Source organism: Pan paniscus, chromosome 4 (assembly GCF_029289425.2).
Source record: "Pan paniscus chromosome 4, NHGRI_mPanPan1-v2.0_pri, whole genome shotgun sequence".
NCBI lineage: Eukaryota > Metazoa > Chordata > Mammalia > Primates > Hominidae > Pan > Pan paniscus.
The window spans coordinates 130,141,407-130,159,774 of NC_073253.2; the positions used below are offsets into that span (position 1 = coordinate 130,141,407).

The 18,368-nt window shown below is 42.9% G+C and overlaps 1 protein-coding gene across 2 annotated transcripts; it reads left to right on the forward strand.

Moving 5' to 3' along the window:
• The first annotated feature begins 1,383 nt into the window (after positions 1-1,383).
• On the forward strand, positions 1,384-15,150 carry C4H5orf24 (chromosome 4 C5orf24 homolog). 2 transcript variants are annotated; one of them, XM_003829267.4, is made up of 3 exons: positions 1,384-1,669; positions 10,324-10,753; positions 12,769-15,150. In XM_003829267.4, exons 2-3 carry the CDS (start codon positions 10,327-10,329, stop codon positions 12,807-12,809), a joined length of 468 nt encoding a protein of 155 aa, XP_003829315.1. In that variant the 5' UTR covers positions 1,384-1,669; positions 10,324-10,326; the 3' UTR covers positions 12,810-15,150. The 2 variants fall into 2 exon arrangements, with proteins under 2 accessions (XP_003829315.1, XP_008952890.1); XM_008954642.4 differs by having other exon boundaries at positions 1,388-1,669; positions 10,324-15,150.
• The last annotated feature ends 3,218 nt before the right edge of the window (positions 15,151-18,368 follow it).

The window sequence follows — 18,368 nt, forward strand, 5'->3', positions numbered from 1 at the left end:
TCTATATTGTCCAGGCTGGTCTCAAACTCCTGGCCTCCTGCTTTGGCCTCCCAAAGTCCTGGGATTACAGGTGTGAATCACTCCACCTAGTTGGAATGATGTTTAGAATCATGTTATGAATCTCCGTCTGCCAAAAAAATCCTAGCTTCCCAACCAGGGAATTCCACCTGAGCTTTGTGTCCAGAGTTTTTTTTTGTTGTTGTTTGTTTGTTTGAGATGGAGTCTCGTTCTGTCCCAGGCTGGAGTGCAGTGGTGTGATCTCGGCTCACAGCAACCTCCACCTCCCGGGTTCAAGCGATCCTCCTGCCTCAGCCTTCCGAGTAGCTGGGATTACAGGTGCGCACCACCATGCCCAACTAATTTTCGTATTTTTAGTAGAGAAGGGGTTTCACCATGTTAGCCAGGCTTGTTTCGAACTCCTGACCTCGTGATCTGCCCGCCTTGGCCTCCCAAAGTGCTGGGATTACAGGCGTGAGCCACCGCACCCAGGCTGTCCAGAGTTTTTATTGGTGTAGGTTTGATCAACTGTTCACATGGCTTATCTGTCTCCAGTCCCTCAGTAGTTTGAATGAATGGGCTTGCTTGTTTCGTGTGTTGTGTCCTGGCTTGTGTGTTTGTCCAGAAAAGTTGTTTCTCCTCCTTTCTTTCCTACTGGCAGGGCAGTACCTGGCTCAGGGCTGTGCTTATGGTAGAACTCAGTTCTATGAATTGCCCATCCTCAAATAGCGTTCATTACATGGGGGAAAAGGGCAAGCATCCTCCTCTAGCCTCTTCCCACTGCTTAATAAAGTGTCTCCCTTTCAGTAGCTGCCCTAATTCTGGATCCTCTCCATTCTGACATCTGGAAATTCACAGGAGGAAGGAGTGAGGAAATGAATCCCTTCTAAGTGGGTTTGTGTGAGGTGACTGATATGTCAGATATCTCACAAGAAAAACATAATAGCGGTAGTTTGTTGTTCCATCCTTTCCTGTGATTATGGAATAATGAATGTGACGATTCCTGGGGCGTGGTGGCTCACGCCTGTAATCCGCGTGGATCATCAGGATGTCCCATAAAATAAAGCTTTTCATTATCACATGATCCTGGGCATGAAGAGTCCCAACTCCCCTGACTTTCATTTATTTGTCCTGTATCTAAGAAATGGGGTCAGCAGGAGTTCCAGCATCTCAGAATTGTGGTGAAAACCAATACAAGTAAGGAAGTTATTAATTCCCCATTTGGTGGGTTCCTCAACCCCAGCCACTGGGGACGGTCCACGCCGGATCACCAGCCCCTTAGGCCTAAGGCCACGACGCGCAAGCGCAGCCTGCCAGCCTGGCTCCCTCCCAAAGCTTGCGAGCAGGTTGGCGGCGGGAGATCGGGTCTCGCGATGCGAGTGTGCGTGTGCGTGCGCGGCCCTCGCGAGCTCGCGCACGCCGCCTCTAACACTACAGGGTGGTAGCGGCCTCTTCGTACTGCGTCCGGGGCAGGACCGTGCGCGGCGGCCGCGGCGGGTGCTGGGAGCCAGCGCCTGCCTCGCCGCCGCCCTCGCTGCCTGCCACTCCGTCTTGGCCCGTTGTCCGCACCGTGCAGAGGCGGCGGGCTGGGGAGGGAGCGGCGCCAGCGCGAGGTTCCCAGCCGCTGGGAAGCCCCTAGACGCGCCGAGGGGCCGGGCTACGAGCGGCTGAGGTAGGTAGGGGCGCGCGGGCTGGTCAGCCGGCCGGGAGCGGGGTAGGGCGGCGGCGAGAACGGGCGCCTCGCTGACCGGGGAGAAGAGGCCTCCTGCCAAGGGGCCCTAGTGTAGCCGGAGTGAGAGGAGGGGCCCCGGACGTAGCCTGCTCTTCCCCGGTGTGGAGCCATTATGGGGGGACATTCCTCCTGCGGCGGGGGGAGGGAGCCCCCTTTCTTTTCTTTGAGAGGTCAGAATCCGCAGTCCGCCCTTCCCCTTTAAATAAAAGCCTGCCGGCTCGAGATCGGCGTCGCGATGGAGTGCCCGTGGACTTCTACGCTTGCGGAACTCCGAGTGGACGGACAGCGGCTTATGAATTTTGCTTTTTAGAGGGTACACAACCCTTTCTCTAGGGTGGCGTGCATCTTCTGCAAACTTGTTATTGCCAATACGCTAATAGTCGCTTTCAGCACACAACAGGTAATACATTCTAAACGCCTCATGTCAAAATAAGGAGAGTCCTTATTTGTGCACCGTGGGGCACAGTTAAGGAGTAGGAAGAAGACAAAGGAGGCCGTTATTTATGTGCCGTTCTATTATCAAAACTTTCCGTGGTGGGGCAGGGTGCGTGGCTATTGGCCTCTGCTGAATGGACTTTCAGAGTGATTGAGGTGAGTTGCAAATCTTCATTTAGAATTATGAAACGTATATGATTATACATAATAGTCAAATAAGCTGAAATAAATCTCTGAGAATTACGTGATCTTTGATCTTTGGAGAACAGAACTTGGGTTTCTTGAAAGGAAGCTTTCTCCATGTTTAGAAAGCTTCAGGGATGCTTTGTGAAGTTACTAAAAATAGTTACATTTCTTTATGTTGGCAGTAATGACTGCCACATTCAAGAGAAGAGAAAGGAATTGTTCTATAAAGAACGGCTCATTTTAGGGGTTAAACTTTAGGAGTTAAACACAATAAAACAACTTCAAGGATGGTAAGTTTTAGCTTATGCTTTAAGTATTCGAATTTAGTCACAGTCCAAATATATAGAAGCTCTTAGTTGACTCCTGTACATTCAGGGAACTATTTATTGGTTGTTTTTGTTTGTTTGTTTGTTTTTGAAACGGAGTCTCACTCTGTCCCCCAGGCTGGAGTACAGTGGCGCGATCTCGGCTCACTGCAACCTCTGCCTCCCGGGTTCAAGCAATTCTCCTGCCTCAGCCTCCCAAGTAGCTGGGATTATAGGCATGCGCCACCACACCGGGCTGATTTTTGTATTTTTAGTAAAGATGGTGTTTAACCATGTTGACCAGGCTGGTCTCGAACTGCTGACCTCGTGATCCACCCGTCTCAACCTCCCAAAGTGCTGGGATTACAGGCGTGAGCCACTGCACCCGGCTTCAGTAACTATTTAAAAAGATGATCTTTAACCTTTGATAGTCTGCACAACCTGTTCTATAACTCTTGGCTTCTATTCAGTCCACGCCGTCTGGAAATGTAGTATTCATTCTATTTTTTTTTTTTTCCTGAGATGGAGTCTGTTTCCTAGGCTGGAGTACAGTGGCACGAACTCGGCTCACTGCAGCCTCCGCCTTTGGGTTCAAGCGATTCTCCTGCCTCAGCCTCTGGAGTAGCTGGAGTTACAGGCACCCGCCACCATGCCCGACTAATTTTTTGGATTTTTAGAGAGAGGGTTTCGCTGTGTTATCCAGGCCAGGCTACTCTGGAACTCCCGACCTCAACTGATCTGCCCACCTGGGCTTCCAAAAGTTCTGGGATTACAGGCGTGAGCCACCGCGCCGGACCATTCTGACTCTAAAGAAATGTGGCTTGGGACCGGTCGCAGTGGCTGTGGCCTGTAATCCCAGCACTTAGGGAAGCCAAGGCAGGCGGATCACGAGGTCAGGAGATCGAGACCATCCTGGCTAACACGGTGAAACCCGTCTCTACTAAAAATACGAAAAATTAGCCAGGCGTGGTGGCTGGCGCCTGTAGTCCCAGCTACTCGGGAGGCTGAGGCAGGAGAATGGCGAGAACCTGGGAGGCGTAGCTTGCAGTGAGCCAAGATCGGGCCACTGTTCTCCAGCCTGGGCGACAGAGCAAGACTCCATATCAAAACAAAACAAAACAAAACAAAAAAAACAAATGTCGCTTGCATACTTTCAATGAAAGAGTCTTTCCGCCCGGCGCGGTGGCTCACGCCTGTAATCCCAGCACTTTGGGAGGCCAAGGCAGGCGAATCACCTGAACTCGGGAGTTTGAGACCAGCCTGGCCAACATGGTGAAACCTCGTTTCTACTAAAAAAAAAAAGTATAAAAATTAGCCTAGCATACGTGCCTGTAATCCCAGCTACTCAGGAGGCTGAGGCAGGAGAATTGCTTGAACCCAGGAGGTGGAGGTTGCAGTGAGCCAAGATCGCGCCATTGCACTCCAGCCTGGGCAAGAGCAAAACTCCGTCTCAAAAAAAAAAAAAAAAAAAAAAGCCGGGCGTGGTGCCTCACGCCTGTAATCCCAACACTTTGGGAGCCGTGGCAGGCGGATCACCTGAGGTCAGGAGTTCGAGACCAGCCTGACCAACATGGTGAAACCTCGTCTCTACTGAAAATAAAAAAATTGGGCGTGGTGGCATGTGCCTGTAATCCCAGCTACTCAGGAGGCTGAGGCAGGAGAATCGCTTGAACCCGGGAGGCAGAGGTTGCGGTGAGTCAAGATTGCACCATTGCACTCCAGCCTGGGCAACAAGAGTGAAACTCCGTCTCAAAAAAAAAAAAAAAAAAAAAAAAAGAGGCTGGGCGCGGTGGCTCACGCCTGTAATCCCAGTACTTTGGGAGGCCGAGCGGGTGGATCACGAGGTCAGGAGTTCAACACCAGCCTGGCCAACATAATGAAACCCCATCTCTACTAAATATACAAAAATTAGCTGGGCGTGGTGGCACATGCCTGTAATCCCAGCTACTTCGGAGGCTGAGGCAGGAGAATCGCTTAAACCCGGGTTCCAGAGGTTGCAGTGAGCCAAGATCAAGTCACTGCACTCCAGCCTGGGCAACAGAGCTAGACTTCGTCTCAAAAAAAAAAAAAGGGAGTGTTTCAACAATAGTTAGCCCGGAAGTGGGAGGAGGAAGGCATTATGGAGTGCAGGGTTAAGCTCACATGCAAATACTTTTTATATAAACATAAATATGCTGCATGTAAATATATAGTGATGGTTATGCACACAAGCATCTAATAGTGCTGATTCCCAACTTAATAAAGTTGAAGTCTGAAAATAGGAAAGGATTGGTTTTAGTTCTGTTTGCGTTTTTAAAGTTAATTATTTACGAATAATTCTCATATTAAATTCCTTGTCCAGCTTGTTTATTAATTATTAAGTAGAATACTGTACTGATTTCTTGGCAGTAGCAGGGAAGGAATATATAGAACATACAGAAGCCCTGCACTTCAGAAATGTTTAAGTCAGTGTCTTTTTTTTTTTTTTTTTTTTAAGACAGAGTCTCACTCTGTTGCCCAGCCTGGAGTGCAGAGATGTGATCTTGGCTCACTGCAACCTCTCTCCCGGGTTCAAGCAATTCTGCTGCCTCAGCCTTCTGAGTAGCTGGGATTACAAGTGCATGCCTCCATGCCCAGCTAATTTTTGTATTTTTTGTAGTGACGGGGTTTCTCCCTGTTGGCCAGGCTGGTCTCGAACTCCTGACCTCAAGTGATCCACCCGCCTCAGCCTCCCAAAGTGCTGGGAGTACAGGCGTGAGCTACCACACCTGGCCAAGTCAGTGTCTCATTATCTTTCCATTGGAATAAATAGCTTTACTCTTGTCAATTTGTGCTTAGAATAGTGTTTTGCATGGAGTTGGCCCTCAATAAATGTGAGTTATGTCAGAACTAAATTTACATAATACAAACTAAAGGCATAAATTCTGGAGAATATTGAAGGAATGGAGAAATGGAGATATGTGGTTTTTTGTTTGTTTTCTTTGAGACGGAGTTTGCTCTTGTTGCCCAGGCTGGAGTGCAGTGGCATGATCTCGGCTCACTGCAACCTCCTCCTCCCAGGTTCAAGCGATTCTCCTGCCTCAGCGTCCTGAGTAGCTGGGATTACAGGCATGTACCACCACGCCCAACTAAATTTTATTTTTAGTAGAGACGGGGTTTCTCCATGTTGGTCAGGCTGGTCTCAAACTCCCGACCTCAGGTGATCCACCCGCCTTGGCCTCCCAAAGTGCTGGGATTACAGGCGTGAACCACCATGCCTGGCCAAGATGCATGCTTTTTAAAAATTGCAAGTGTTTTTTTTTTTTTTGAGTTGGAGTTTCGCTCTTGTCTCCCAGGCTGGAGTGCAATGGTGCAATCTTGGCTCATTGCAGCCTCCACCTTCTGGGTTCAAGCGACACTCCTGCCTCAGCCTCCCGAGTAGCTGGGATTACAGGCGTGCACCACTACGCCAGGCTAATTTTTTTTTGTATTTTTAGTAGAGACGGGGTTTTACCATTTTGGCCAGGCTAGTCTCAAACTCCTGACCTCAGGTGATCTGCCTGCCTCAGCCTCCTGAAGTGCTGGGATTAGAGGCATGAGTCACCATGCCCAGCCGCACGACTAATTTTTTAATGGTATGTTTTTTTCAGTGTGGATTGATATCTGAGTCAAGGATAGTGGCATTTTGCCTCTAAAAGCCTAACATAATGTAAGCTGAGACTGTATATCCTGAGTTCTCTGATAGATTATGAATGTTCATATATATATATATATACACACACACACACTACACACACACACATATTTTATACATACAGAAATACATATATATATATATATTTATTTATTTTGTTACCCTCCTGGTAAGTCACAGAACTTTTTTTTTTCCCCCACAAAATTTTTGTAAATTTTTGTATTTTTAGTAGAAACAGGGTTTTGCCATTTTGGCCAAGCTGGTCTTGAACTCCTGACCTTAGGTGATTTTCCCGCCTTGGCCTCTCACAGTGCTGGGATTGTAGGCGTGAGCCATCGTGGCCGTCCTGGTTGTCTTTACTAATTCTGGCATTTGCTTTTCTTCCATTTGGAAACCAAATCTATTTGACTTTGCAGTAAGAAAGAATTTGTGGATATTTGGTGAGGAAGAGGCTAAAAGGGTGAATAAAAACTTAAGTGAGAATATTTTAAGTTGGGTCTGTGTTTTCATTTTAGTATAATCAAGTGATTTCATGGTGAAGGGTGGATTCCGCGCCCCCCACCCCCCAGGGAATATTTGGCAATGTCTGGAGAAATTTTTCATTGTCAAATATTTAGGGGAAGGGAGAGAGGTGTTGCTACTGACATCTAGTGGGTAGAGGCCAGGGATGCTGCTAAACATTGTACAATGCAGTGGACAAACCACAACAAAATTATCTGACCCAAATGACAGTGCTGCTATTGAAAAACCATGGTATGCTACATTGTAAATTGTTGGTTCTGAAGTTGAATTATCAAAAGTCATATTTGGCTTAACCATTTCCTAATGTGTGACCCTGGCAGAATGCTTAAAGTCTGTAAAATAGGGCTAATAATATTGTATGTTCCTTATAGGCTTGTACTGAGGATTAAATCAGATAATGTGCAAAGAACCAAGCTTATTGCCTGGCACATAACAAAATCCTAAAAAATTGCTAACTTTCAGCCAATACTATATTTGGAACTCATCTTGAGAGTCTCATTTTTCTCATCTGAAATTAGAATTTGAGCTAGTGAAATGATAATTAATAATCTAGTCCTTTTTGTTTTGAGACAGAGTCTTGCTCTGTCACTCAGGCTGGAGTGCAGTGGCACGATCTCAGCTCACTGCAACCTCTGCCTCCCGAGTTCAACCAATTCTCCTGCCTCAGCTTCCTGAGTAGCTGGGACTACAGGCACGTGCCATCACACCCAGCTAATTTTTTGTATTTTTAGTAGAGACGGTGTTTCACTGTGTTAGCCAGGATGGTCTCAATCTCCTGACTTTGTGATCCGCCTGCCTTGGCCTCCCAAAGTGCTGGGATCACAGGCGTGAGCCACTGCGCCTGGCCAATAATCTAGTTCTTGTATCTGTAGGGAATGAGTGAAAAAATTATTCCACTTAATATTTGTGTTTAGCCCAGTCTTGTTTTATGTTCTCAAGTCTAAAAAGCTTTTGCCATAAACAAGTAGCTTCTCACTGTAGATATTTTTCCATCAAATTGAGACTTTAAGCCAGCTTGCCAATTGCTCTGTTGATTCTCAGCAAATGTTTCCTAATTTAACAGAATTTGATTCTGTGACTTCATGCTCATTTCTTTTTGCCTTTACAAACTAAAGTAAGTTGACAGTGGTTTTCGCTAACCTTATTACCTGTTTGCAGCCTCTAGGAGTAACTGTTTTCATAACTGAGGTTTTGGTGCACTCTCACATGTATGAAGGGTGCACACAAATATCTCCTAACAACTTGAGGCTGGACCTTAATATACATTTGTGACTCTTTATAAATCCGAATTGGAACCCCTGTCTTTATCTCTTTTACCTCATCACAACATAATACTGTAGTCTCTATAAAACTGTCATTTCCAGCCAGGCACGATGGCTCACGCCTATAATCCCAGTACTTTGGGAGGCCAAGGAAGGCGGATCACCTGAGGTTGGGAGTTCAAGACCAGCCTGACCAACATGGAGAAACCTCATTTCTATTAAAAATACAGTCCGGGCACGGTGGCTCACACCTGTAATCCCAGCACTCTGGGAGACCGAGGCAGGCAGATCACGAGGTCAGGAGATCAAGACCATCCTGGCTAACACGGTGAAACCCCATCTCTACTAAAAATACAAAATATTCGCCGGGCGTGGTGGCGGGTGCCTGTAGTCCCAGCTACTTGGGAGGCTGAGGCAGGAGAATGGTGTGAACCCGGGAGGCAGAGGTTGCAGTGAGCCGAGATCGCGCTACTGCACTCCAGCCTGGGTGACAGAGCAAGACTCAGTCTCAAAAAAAAATTAAAAATAAAATGAAAATACAAAATAAAAATAAAAAATTAGCCAGGCGTGGTGGCACATGCCTGTAATCCCAGCTACTCGGGAGGCTGAGGCAGGAGAATCGCTTGAACCCAGGAGGCGGAGGTTGCGGTGAGCCAAGATTGTGCCATTGCACTCCAACCTGGGCAACAAGTGCGAAACTCCACCTAAAAAAAAAGCAAAAAACTTGTCATTTCCTCTGTCTAAATGATATGGCTATTTACAGCTAGTTTGTTGTGGTAGTGGTTTTAATAAGTCCTTTATATAAAAAAAAAAATCACAGGGATGTCCTTACAGACAAAATAGAGACTTTGGACCTTCTTCTTCTTCTTTTTTTTTTTTTTTCTATTTCAAGAGCAGGAATCTTGCTATGCTGCCCAGGCTTGTTTCAAACTCCTGGGCTCAAGTGATCCTCCCACCTCAGCCTCCCTTATAGCTGATGCCAGCATGCCTGGCTGGACTGTTCTTTAATAAGTCACAGGGCTTGTGGTGTAAGGGAAGATGATCCACACTATATTTATGATCAAGGGAGAAAGCAATGTTGTACATTCAACTTTTTGTCTTGATAAATATACCTTACAAATAGGAGGTATTGGCTGGGTGCGGTGGCTCACGCCTGTAATCCCAACACTGTGGAAGGCCGAGGCGGGCAGATCACAAGGTCAGGAGTTCGAGACCAGCCTGACCAACATGGTGAAACCCTGTCTCTACAAAAGTACAAAAATTAGCCGAACATGGTGGCAGGCACCTGTAGTCCCAGCTATTCAGGAGGCTGAGGCAGGAGAATCACTTGAACCCAGGAGGCGGAAGTTGCAGTGAGCTGAGATCGAGTCACTGCACTCCAGCCTGGGTGACAGAGCAAGACTCCATCTCAAAAAAAATTTTTTTAAAAAAGGAGATACTTTATTATGGTTGTTATCCATATTTTTGTAGTATAAGTCTTAAGCATTTGTATAATGTTCACTCATTTTAGCTAATGGAAACCTTTGTTTACCTTTTGTATTGGTACTGCCTTCTGTTGGAATGGAGGATGTTTGAAGGGAGTCAGTACCTGGGGGCCAAGAGATTGTATTCTTTACACTTGATCTTAGCCAAAAGGCCAAGAAGCAGTAGAGATTGTGTTCATTGCTTGGCACATGCTGTCTTTTGTGAAGTGTAACATATACTCAGGGTTCTGTATAAATAATAAATTACAATAACGATGGAGTGTCCATCTTGTGGAAACTGTTGTCAGGCCAGAAGTATGCATGTGAGAAATACAATAAAAGGCCAACAGGAGGCATTCTAAGAACATCAGGCAAACTGAAAAAAAGAATTGTGTTAATAAGAGTTCTTGGCTTTACTATTATTCTTTTGAGGTTTAGTAATCTAGAAGAGAAAAGCCCACAGAATAGAACATTTGTTTTTGACTTACACACTTTTCTGGTTCCTAATTGGAGAACATTATAGCTATGAAATCAGTATTATAATAGAGTTATCTTGTATGATGTTTGTCCCATGATTAAATTGAGAAGAAGTGTCCTTGAATCTGCTGATGTGTGTTTGTTTATAAGTGGTCTGGAGTCCTGCCTGTCAGCCTAATTTTATGTAGCCTGCTTAGTTGTTGGAAGACAGACTGTTTTCTCACTGAATGCTGCATACAGGTATGTATTTGTGTATGTATATTTATATATATTTGTCTTTTATTTTTGGTAGAAAATGATGCATCCTGTTGCCAGCAGTAATCCAGCTTTCTGTGGGCCTGGCAAGCCTTCCTGCCTCAATGAAGATGCCATGAGAGCTGCTGATCAGTTTGACATATATTCCTCCCAGCAAAGCAAATACAGCCACACAGTCAACCACAAACCAATGGTTTGTCAGAGGCAAGACCCATTAAATGAAACACACTTGCAGAATACAAGTGGCAGAAGCATAGAAATAAAAGATGAACTAAAGAAAAAGAAGAATCTCAACCGATCTGGTAAGCGTGGCCGGCCTTCGGGAACCACCAAATCAGCAGGATACCGGACCAGCACAGGCAGACCCCTGGGAACCACCAAAGCAGCTGGATTTAAGACAAGTCCAGGCAGACCTTTGGGGACAACTAAAGCTGCGGGATACAAAGTCAGCCCAGGCAGACCTCCAGGTAGCATTAAAGCTCTATCCCGTCTTGCCGATCTTGGTTATGGCTGTGGCACTGCTGCTTTTCCTTACCCTATGATGCATGGCAGAGCAGTTCATGGGGTAGAGGAAACTAGCAGTGAAGTCAAACCACCCAATGAGTGAATGAGGCAGGAAAAGAGGGCCAGGTTTAGAAGGAAGATTGTGAATAATCCCAAAGCTTCTTGGTTTTATTTTGATATACATAATTGTATGGCCTGGGCTTTCCAAATTTGTTTTCCTGTTTGGTTTTTTTCCTGCTTTTGCTCAAAAACTGCCATATGCTGACAGATGCACTCAGGGCATGAGCAGCGGCATTGTGTTTGTACATAGGTTCAAGTGTAACACCTAACTAAATCATTTTTCCTTTTCCTTCAGAGTTATGGTCATGTCTCATGTTTCATTACTACTTTGGGGCTGTTCTAAATAGATGCTTTATGTGATAAACAACTGAAACCATTATACCTATTAGTTTGTGAAATAAGCCTACAGTATAATAAAGACACTAATGTATTTTTAACTGATGGAGCAAAAAAGCAAACTAATGAATCAGGATTACTTGAGGTAATGGCTGTGTGAGTTTTTGTAACATTTATTTTCACAAGATGGGACACAGATATTTGTGTGCTTTGGCATTTACATCCACTTCAAATGTTAAAAAACTTATTTTTAATGTTCTAGGTTTAAGCAGCTTGTAATTTATTGATCTACATGGCATTAATTGATTTAACCATTATACCTGAAATAATTCTTTAGTGTTTGCCTTTGAGCAGTGATAGGTTGGGTATTTTTTAATTGCCTAAGAGCATATATACCAAACACTACAAACAATTCATATTTACAGAAAATTTAAACTATTTTATAAAAACTGCACATTACATTTTTGGTGAAATATAGTGCATTCTGAGGATAGCATATTTCATATAATAGAAAAAGAAACATTCTCTAGGTTTGCATGTAGCTATAGTCACTATATTTTGCCTTTCATATAGAAAGTTTTAAAGTATTATGTTTAAAAACATTTATTGGCTGGGTGTGGTGGCTCACACCCAGCACTTTGGGAGGCCGAGGCAGGCGGATCACTTGAGGTCAGCAGTTCAAGACTAGCCTGGCCAACATGGTGAAACCCCATCTCTACTAAAAATATAAAAGTTAGCCAGGCGTGGTGGCGGGCGCCTGTAATCCAAGCTACTTGGGAGGCTGAGGCAGGAGAATTGCTTAAACCCAGGAGGCAGAGGTTGCAGTGAGCCAAGATTGTGCCACTGCACTCCAGCCTGGGTGACAGAGTAAGACTCCGTCTCAAATAAATAAATAAATAAATAAATAAAACCATTTATTGATGTTGCTCATTTATTTGGAACGTTTTTAGTTTTTCTCAGAAATTGTCCCATTGCATTAGCACTTACTGTGTTTTCAGGTTTATATCTACCAAAGGACACAAATTGAATGGTAGACTGTAAAACTGGTATAAACAGAATGCAGTTTCCTGACCATCAGAACCCAAATATTAAGAAGCATATAGGAATCCATCTATGCATGAAACATGTAAAAAATATGTTGGTTAGTTTAATTAAAAATCTTATTGTGGGTCCAGTGAGACCATCTCATCCAAAAGATTTTTTTTCCCCCAGTGATGTTTGCTTTAGAAGCAAGATAGAAAGGAAAAAAAGTATTAGGTAGATATGTATAGTAGGGACAGAGGGAAATCTTTCTTCTTTCCTTTCTGAAAGTAATACTTCTTGTTACACATTTTATTTATTGAGTTTGTTCTAAATAAAATATTATAAACTTCAGACTTGAAAAAATTCCACTTAACTTTAAAGTTACAATGTTTGTATTTGGGATTTTAAATGCCTTTGAGATTAAAATGTAGAATTGCAGGACCCAAAAACTTTTAAAATAATTAAAATTTTAAAAGAGCACATGTTGTGTTTTTTGGGCTTGCTATTAATGCAAACTCTGATTGCAAATGGATGTCATGTTTCATACCTTTTTTATCAGGAAAAAAGCAGCAAGCCTTCAGGTGTTCCAGTGATGCCTGACACAATGAGCTGGACTTTATGCTGCTCTTTACAGTAAGAGGTGTTGCATTGTATGTGGGGACTATGTGCACTGGCATCTAAGACAGTGACCTCAACAATATTAGCTTTGCACAAACCATAGAGAACGATGTTGGATGGTTACATAATCAGTTATAACATTCTGGCAGCTAAATTGCTACAAGAGCTTTTTCTTGCAAAAGCTTAAAATACAAGATTTTTAATAATTTACTCAGAACAGTATAACTTCTGACACACACAAATGCTTGCCTCTTTATTCATATGTTCATTACCTACTCTGTACATGTATCTGTCATTTAGCTGTTTCTCAAGATGATGTTCAGCAGTTGGCTGCTTAGAAATCTTTTTCAAGCCAGTTTCTAAAGATATTTGTTTAATGTTCTACCATAGAATAATGCACACCATTGTCAAAGATTTGATTATTGTGTTTTATAGTAAGTCCATTTGACATTTATTTCCCTTTCAGTTTATTTTCCTTCCTTATTTTGTTATACGTACCCTTCCCTTTCTCCCCTGCCTTTCGTACATTCATTCCTCTTCCTCTACCCTCCAGCACATCTACTTACTGGTGCTGTGCTGTGTGTCAGAAGATAAAACAGGTGTATTATTGTATAAGAAATTTTGTATACATGTTTATGAAATGGTGAGATCAACTAAAGGAGGCATGTTCATAACAGTGTTTATTATCAGCAGCTATGTCCCAGGAAAAAAAAATGGGAGGGGCAAATGGCTACAGTTGTAAATGGATAACATCATTTAGAAAGCCGAATTTACTGTTCATCTGAGCGGTTACCTGGAGTATTATATCTATGCACTGGTGAGCATCTCCTGATTCCACTTACTTTTCTCCCTGTGAACAGTTTACCGGTGCCATGCTGAAGAGAAAGACATCTAAGTGATAACATGAATGAAGTCTTAAAATTTAAAGTATTTTTACTGCTATATAAACTAAAGACTACATTGTGCATATTTTGTTAACACTGTCTCTTGTTATGATAAACACTGAAATAGCATGTTAAACAGTTGCCTATACTTTAATATAATCAGTTGGGGAAAACTGGCCTTTTCTCCCCCACTGTATGATTGTTTCTTGAAAGGTAAATTGCTAATTTTATACAGTGTAATTCTGTTCTTCACAAAATAGGTTTCATTATTCTATATTTAAACTGTTGGTCAGAAAATGATCTGCAATTCAAGTAAGTCTGCATTACTTTTTTCTTTAAAAAGTACTTTAACATGCCTTATTTATTATATTAGCAAATAAGGAGCTAATAACAGATGAAATTTTCATTTTTTGACAGATATAACCTTGCATAAGTAGTATTTAGGGTGATTTTGATACTATATTTAGAGTTTTGCATTGGATATTAAAAAATATATTGGCACAATGTATTGGAAGAAAATGAGTAGTATCTGGTTTAATTTTTAATATTTAGGGACATTTTAAAAAATCAATGTTTTAATTAGACTAAAAATTCTTTATATTTTTTATTTACTTTTTAAAGAAACATCTGTCAAAGTAATATTGATTCCAAACTGATGTTTGTGTGAATTTACATGTCTATTTTCATGAACTAAGAATAGAGTTTCTTTGAGTTGAGGAGAAAAAAATATATATGTGGGTCCATTTATTAGGTTAAAGTTGACCCATTCAGTGTAAAAATAACCATAGTGTGTGAGCTAAAGAAAAAAAAAAGTAAATTTCTCCTTTATATTCTAAGAAGCTTTAAAAGAACAATTCAGGGGATATTGATAACTGCTACTCTGTCGGTCATTGTCTCTATATGCAGTAAAATTTTATGGTCCCTTTATAGGAATATAAAGAATTCAAAACAGTTTTTCAAAAGATTTTTTTCCTTGGACATAAAAAATTTTGATGCTATTCTATTTTTGTTTTTATTACAGCTTAACTGTATGCTGTTAAACTCTAGGATGTATCTGAATCTTTCCTTTCTTCCCCCTTCCTCCAAATATATAAATCTATGCTCTCACATGTAATGTATTTAATTTTTGGAAAATTTAATGCTATATAGTAAATCAAGTGTGTGATTTAAAGTAATCAGATCACTTTGATTCTTTTAAGTTTTCAGAATTTCTTTTTTCCACAGGTAATTTTGGAGAAAATAATTACCAATTAACTGATAATAAGCACGCTGTCCTCTGCTGTAAAAAGTCTGAATAGATACTGTGTATGTTTTTATGTCCATGAACTTGAGCTACTCGTGTGCAATTATGTGTATGGGAATGGAGTAGTGTTCATGATTTGTATCTACATCATCATATGGATGTATATTTATTAATAAAGTCATTACTTTAAAACCAACTATGTTTACTATGTTTTTTAGTGTGGTACTTTTCAGGTACTTAAGTGTTAAATGGTAAACCTTTTTCATGACTGTAGATCTTGTGTTTTTCTTAGAATTTTTCTTTTTTTTTTCTTTTTTAAGACAGGGTCTCACTCTGTCACCCAGGCTGGAGTTCAGTGGCGTGATCATAGCTCACAGCAGCCTTAACCTTCTCGGCTCAAGCAGTCCTCCTACCTTCCCACCTCAGCCTCCCGAGTAGTTGGGACTACAGGTACCTGCCACCATGCCCAGCTAATTTTTTATTTTTTTTGGAGACGGAGTCTCACTCTGTCTCCTAGGCTGGAGTGCAGTGGCGCGATCTCCGCTCACTGCAAACTCCGCCTCCCAGGTTCACGCCATTCTCCTGCCTCAGCCTCCTGAGTAGCTTGGATTACAGGCGCCCGCCACCACGCCTTAATTTTTTAATTTTTGTAGAGATGGGGTACCCTATGTTGCCCAGGCTGGTCTCAAACTCCTGGTCTCTGGCCAGGCGTGGTGGCTCATCCTTGTAATCGCAGTACTTTGGGAGGCCAAGGCGGGTGGATCACGAGGTCAGGAGTTTGAGACCAGCCTGGCCAAGATGGTGAAACCCCATCTCTACTAAAAATACAAAAATTAGCTGAGCGTGGTGGCAGTTGCCTGTAATCCCAGCTACTTGGGAGGCTAAGGCACAGAATTGGTTGAACCCCGGAGGCAGAGGTTGCAGCAAGCCGAGATCACGCCACCGCACTCCAGCCTGCACGCAAACAAACTTAAAAAAAGATAAATCAGAATACAGCTGGAAATAAAAAAAGATGCATTAGACAAATAGTTCTACTAAAAGGCTAATATTTAAATTTAAACATTGATCCTTTTGGTTTTTTTTAAAAATTAGATATTAAACATGGCTCATTTTTAAATTTATTTTGAGATACAGTCTCTGTCACCCAGGCCAAAGAACAGTGGCACAATCATAGCTCACTGCAGCCTTGAACTTCTGGGCTCAAGTGATCCTCCCACCTCAGTCTCCAAAGTAGCTGGGACTACACCCAGCTTATTTTTTTTTTTAAGTTTTTTTTGTAGAGACAGGGTTTTGCTATGTTGCCCAGGCTGGACTTGAACTCTTGGCCTAAGACAATCGTCCTGCCTCAGCCTCCCATAGTGCTAGGATTACAGAAGCAACAGCTCATTTTGTTATTTATTTTTTGAGACAGTGTCTTGCTCTGTCACCCAGGCTGAAGTGCAATGGCAGGACCTTAGGTCACTGCAACCTCCAAATCCTGGGCTCAAACGATCCTCCCAACTCAGCCTCCTAAGTAGCTGGGACTACAGTCATGTGCTACCATGCCTGGCTAGTTTTTTTTTTTTTTTTTTTTTTTTTTTTTATCGTGTGCATGTGTATTTATATAGAGATGTGGCCTCACCAAGTTGCCCACACCTGTCTTGAACTCCTGGGTTCTTAGGTATCCTCCTGACTCGGTCCCCCAAAGGCCTGGGATTACAGGCGTGAGCCACTACACCTACCCTGCCTAGATTGTTAAAAGTCCTTTCACTCATAAATGGTCATGTGCTATTGATTAGGTGGGCTATTCCTGAAAAGATATACACCATCATAGTTACGGACAGTTTGCTTGGGCTCACAGGATTACTTATTGTTTATTAAATATATTTTAGTCCAATTTTTTCTAGTTCTTCATAGTTTCTGTAATATTTATTTGTCCATTGTAATTATATTTCCCCATATTCTCAAGCAGATCATTTGAAAAAGCTAACCAATTGAAGATCTGTAGGTTGAAGAGAAGGCAGTCTCCATTTATCACCTAGAATTTAATTTTAGACAGGGTCTCACTCTGTTGCCTAGGCTGGAGTACAGTGGTGTGATCACAGCTCACTGCAGCCTCAACCCTCTGGGCTCAGGCAATTCTCCCACCCCATCCTCTTGGGTAGCTGGGACTGCAGGTACACACCACTATGCCTGGCTAATGTTTCAAATATATATACGTGTGTGTATATATGTGTGTGTGTGTGTGTGTGTGTGTGTGTGTGTATATATATATATATGTATTTGTTTGTTTGAGATGGAGTCTCGCTCTGTCGCCCAGGCTAGAGTGCAGTGGCGCGATCTCAACCCTCTGCAACCTCCGCCTCCTAGGTTCAAACGATTATCCTGCCTCAGCCTCCCAAGTAGCTGGGATTACAGGTGCCTGCCACTGTTCCTGGCTAATTTTTGTATTATTAGTAGAGACGGTTTCACCGTGTTGGCCAGGCTGGCCTTGAACTCCTGACCTCATGAGCCACCACGCCTGGCCTATGTTTTATATTGTTTTGGAGAGACAGGTTTTGCCACGTTGCCCAGACTGGTCTTGAACTCCTGGACTCAAGCTATCTGTGCGCCTTGGCCTCTCAAAGTGCTGGGATTACAAGCATGAGCCACCATGCCTGGCCTAGTAGTAGTGTTTTTGTACTGGATTTGAGACAAATGTGGCCATGGAAGCTGATACATTTCATTTTATCTGCAGCCATTCTGTTGTGAGAACTTTGGGGCTTTGAAGTAGCTTCTTAGGGAAGTGACAGAAAAAAATCAGTCTTAAAATTTTCTGTCATTTGTCTTTCTTGTGAACTCTCTTAAAATTTTTTTTTCTCTGGAGATTTTTAGTCCATTCTGTTAGGTGTTTATTTCCATATGGGCTTGGCATGTTTTTAAGTACAGAATCTGCCCATTTTGTCTTTAATCTGCCTGGTGCTGGTTTGTGATCACTTAAGAAGCTGGTTTGTCACTGGCTAGGCACAGTGGCTCACGCCTGTAATCCCAGCACTCTGGGAGGCTGAGGCGGGTGGATCACGAGGTCAGGAAATCGCGACCATCCTGGTTAACAAGGTGAAACCCTGTCTCTACTAAAAATACAAAAAATTAGCCAGGCGTGGTGGTGGACGCTGGTAGTCCCAACTACTCAGGAGGCTGAGGCAGGAGAATGGCATGAACCCGGGAGGCGGAGCTTGCAGTGAGCCGAGATCGCGCCACTGCACTCCAGCCTGGGTGACAGAGCGAGACTCCGTCTCAAAAAAAAAAAAAAAAAAAAAAAAAAAAAAAAAAAAAGCTTGTTTGTGATTTACTGTCTATCGTTTGTTTCTTTCCTTGGGCTAGCTTTTGTAGAGTGGCAGTCACCCTATAAGTTGCTGCCTTATAGCTGCATGTGACCTACAGGTCCCACAGATA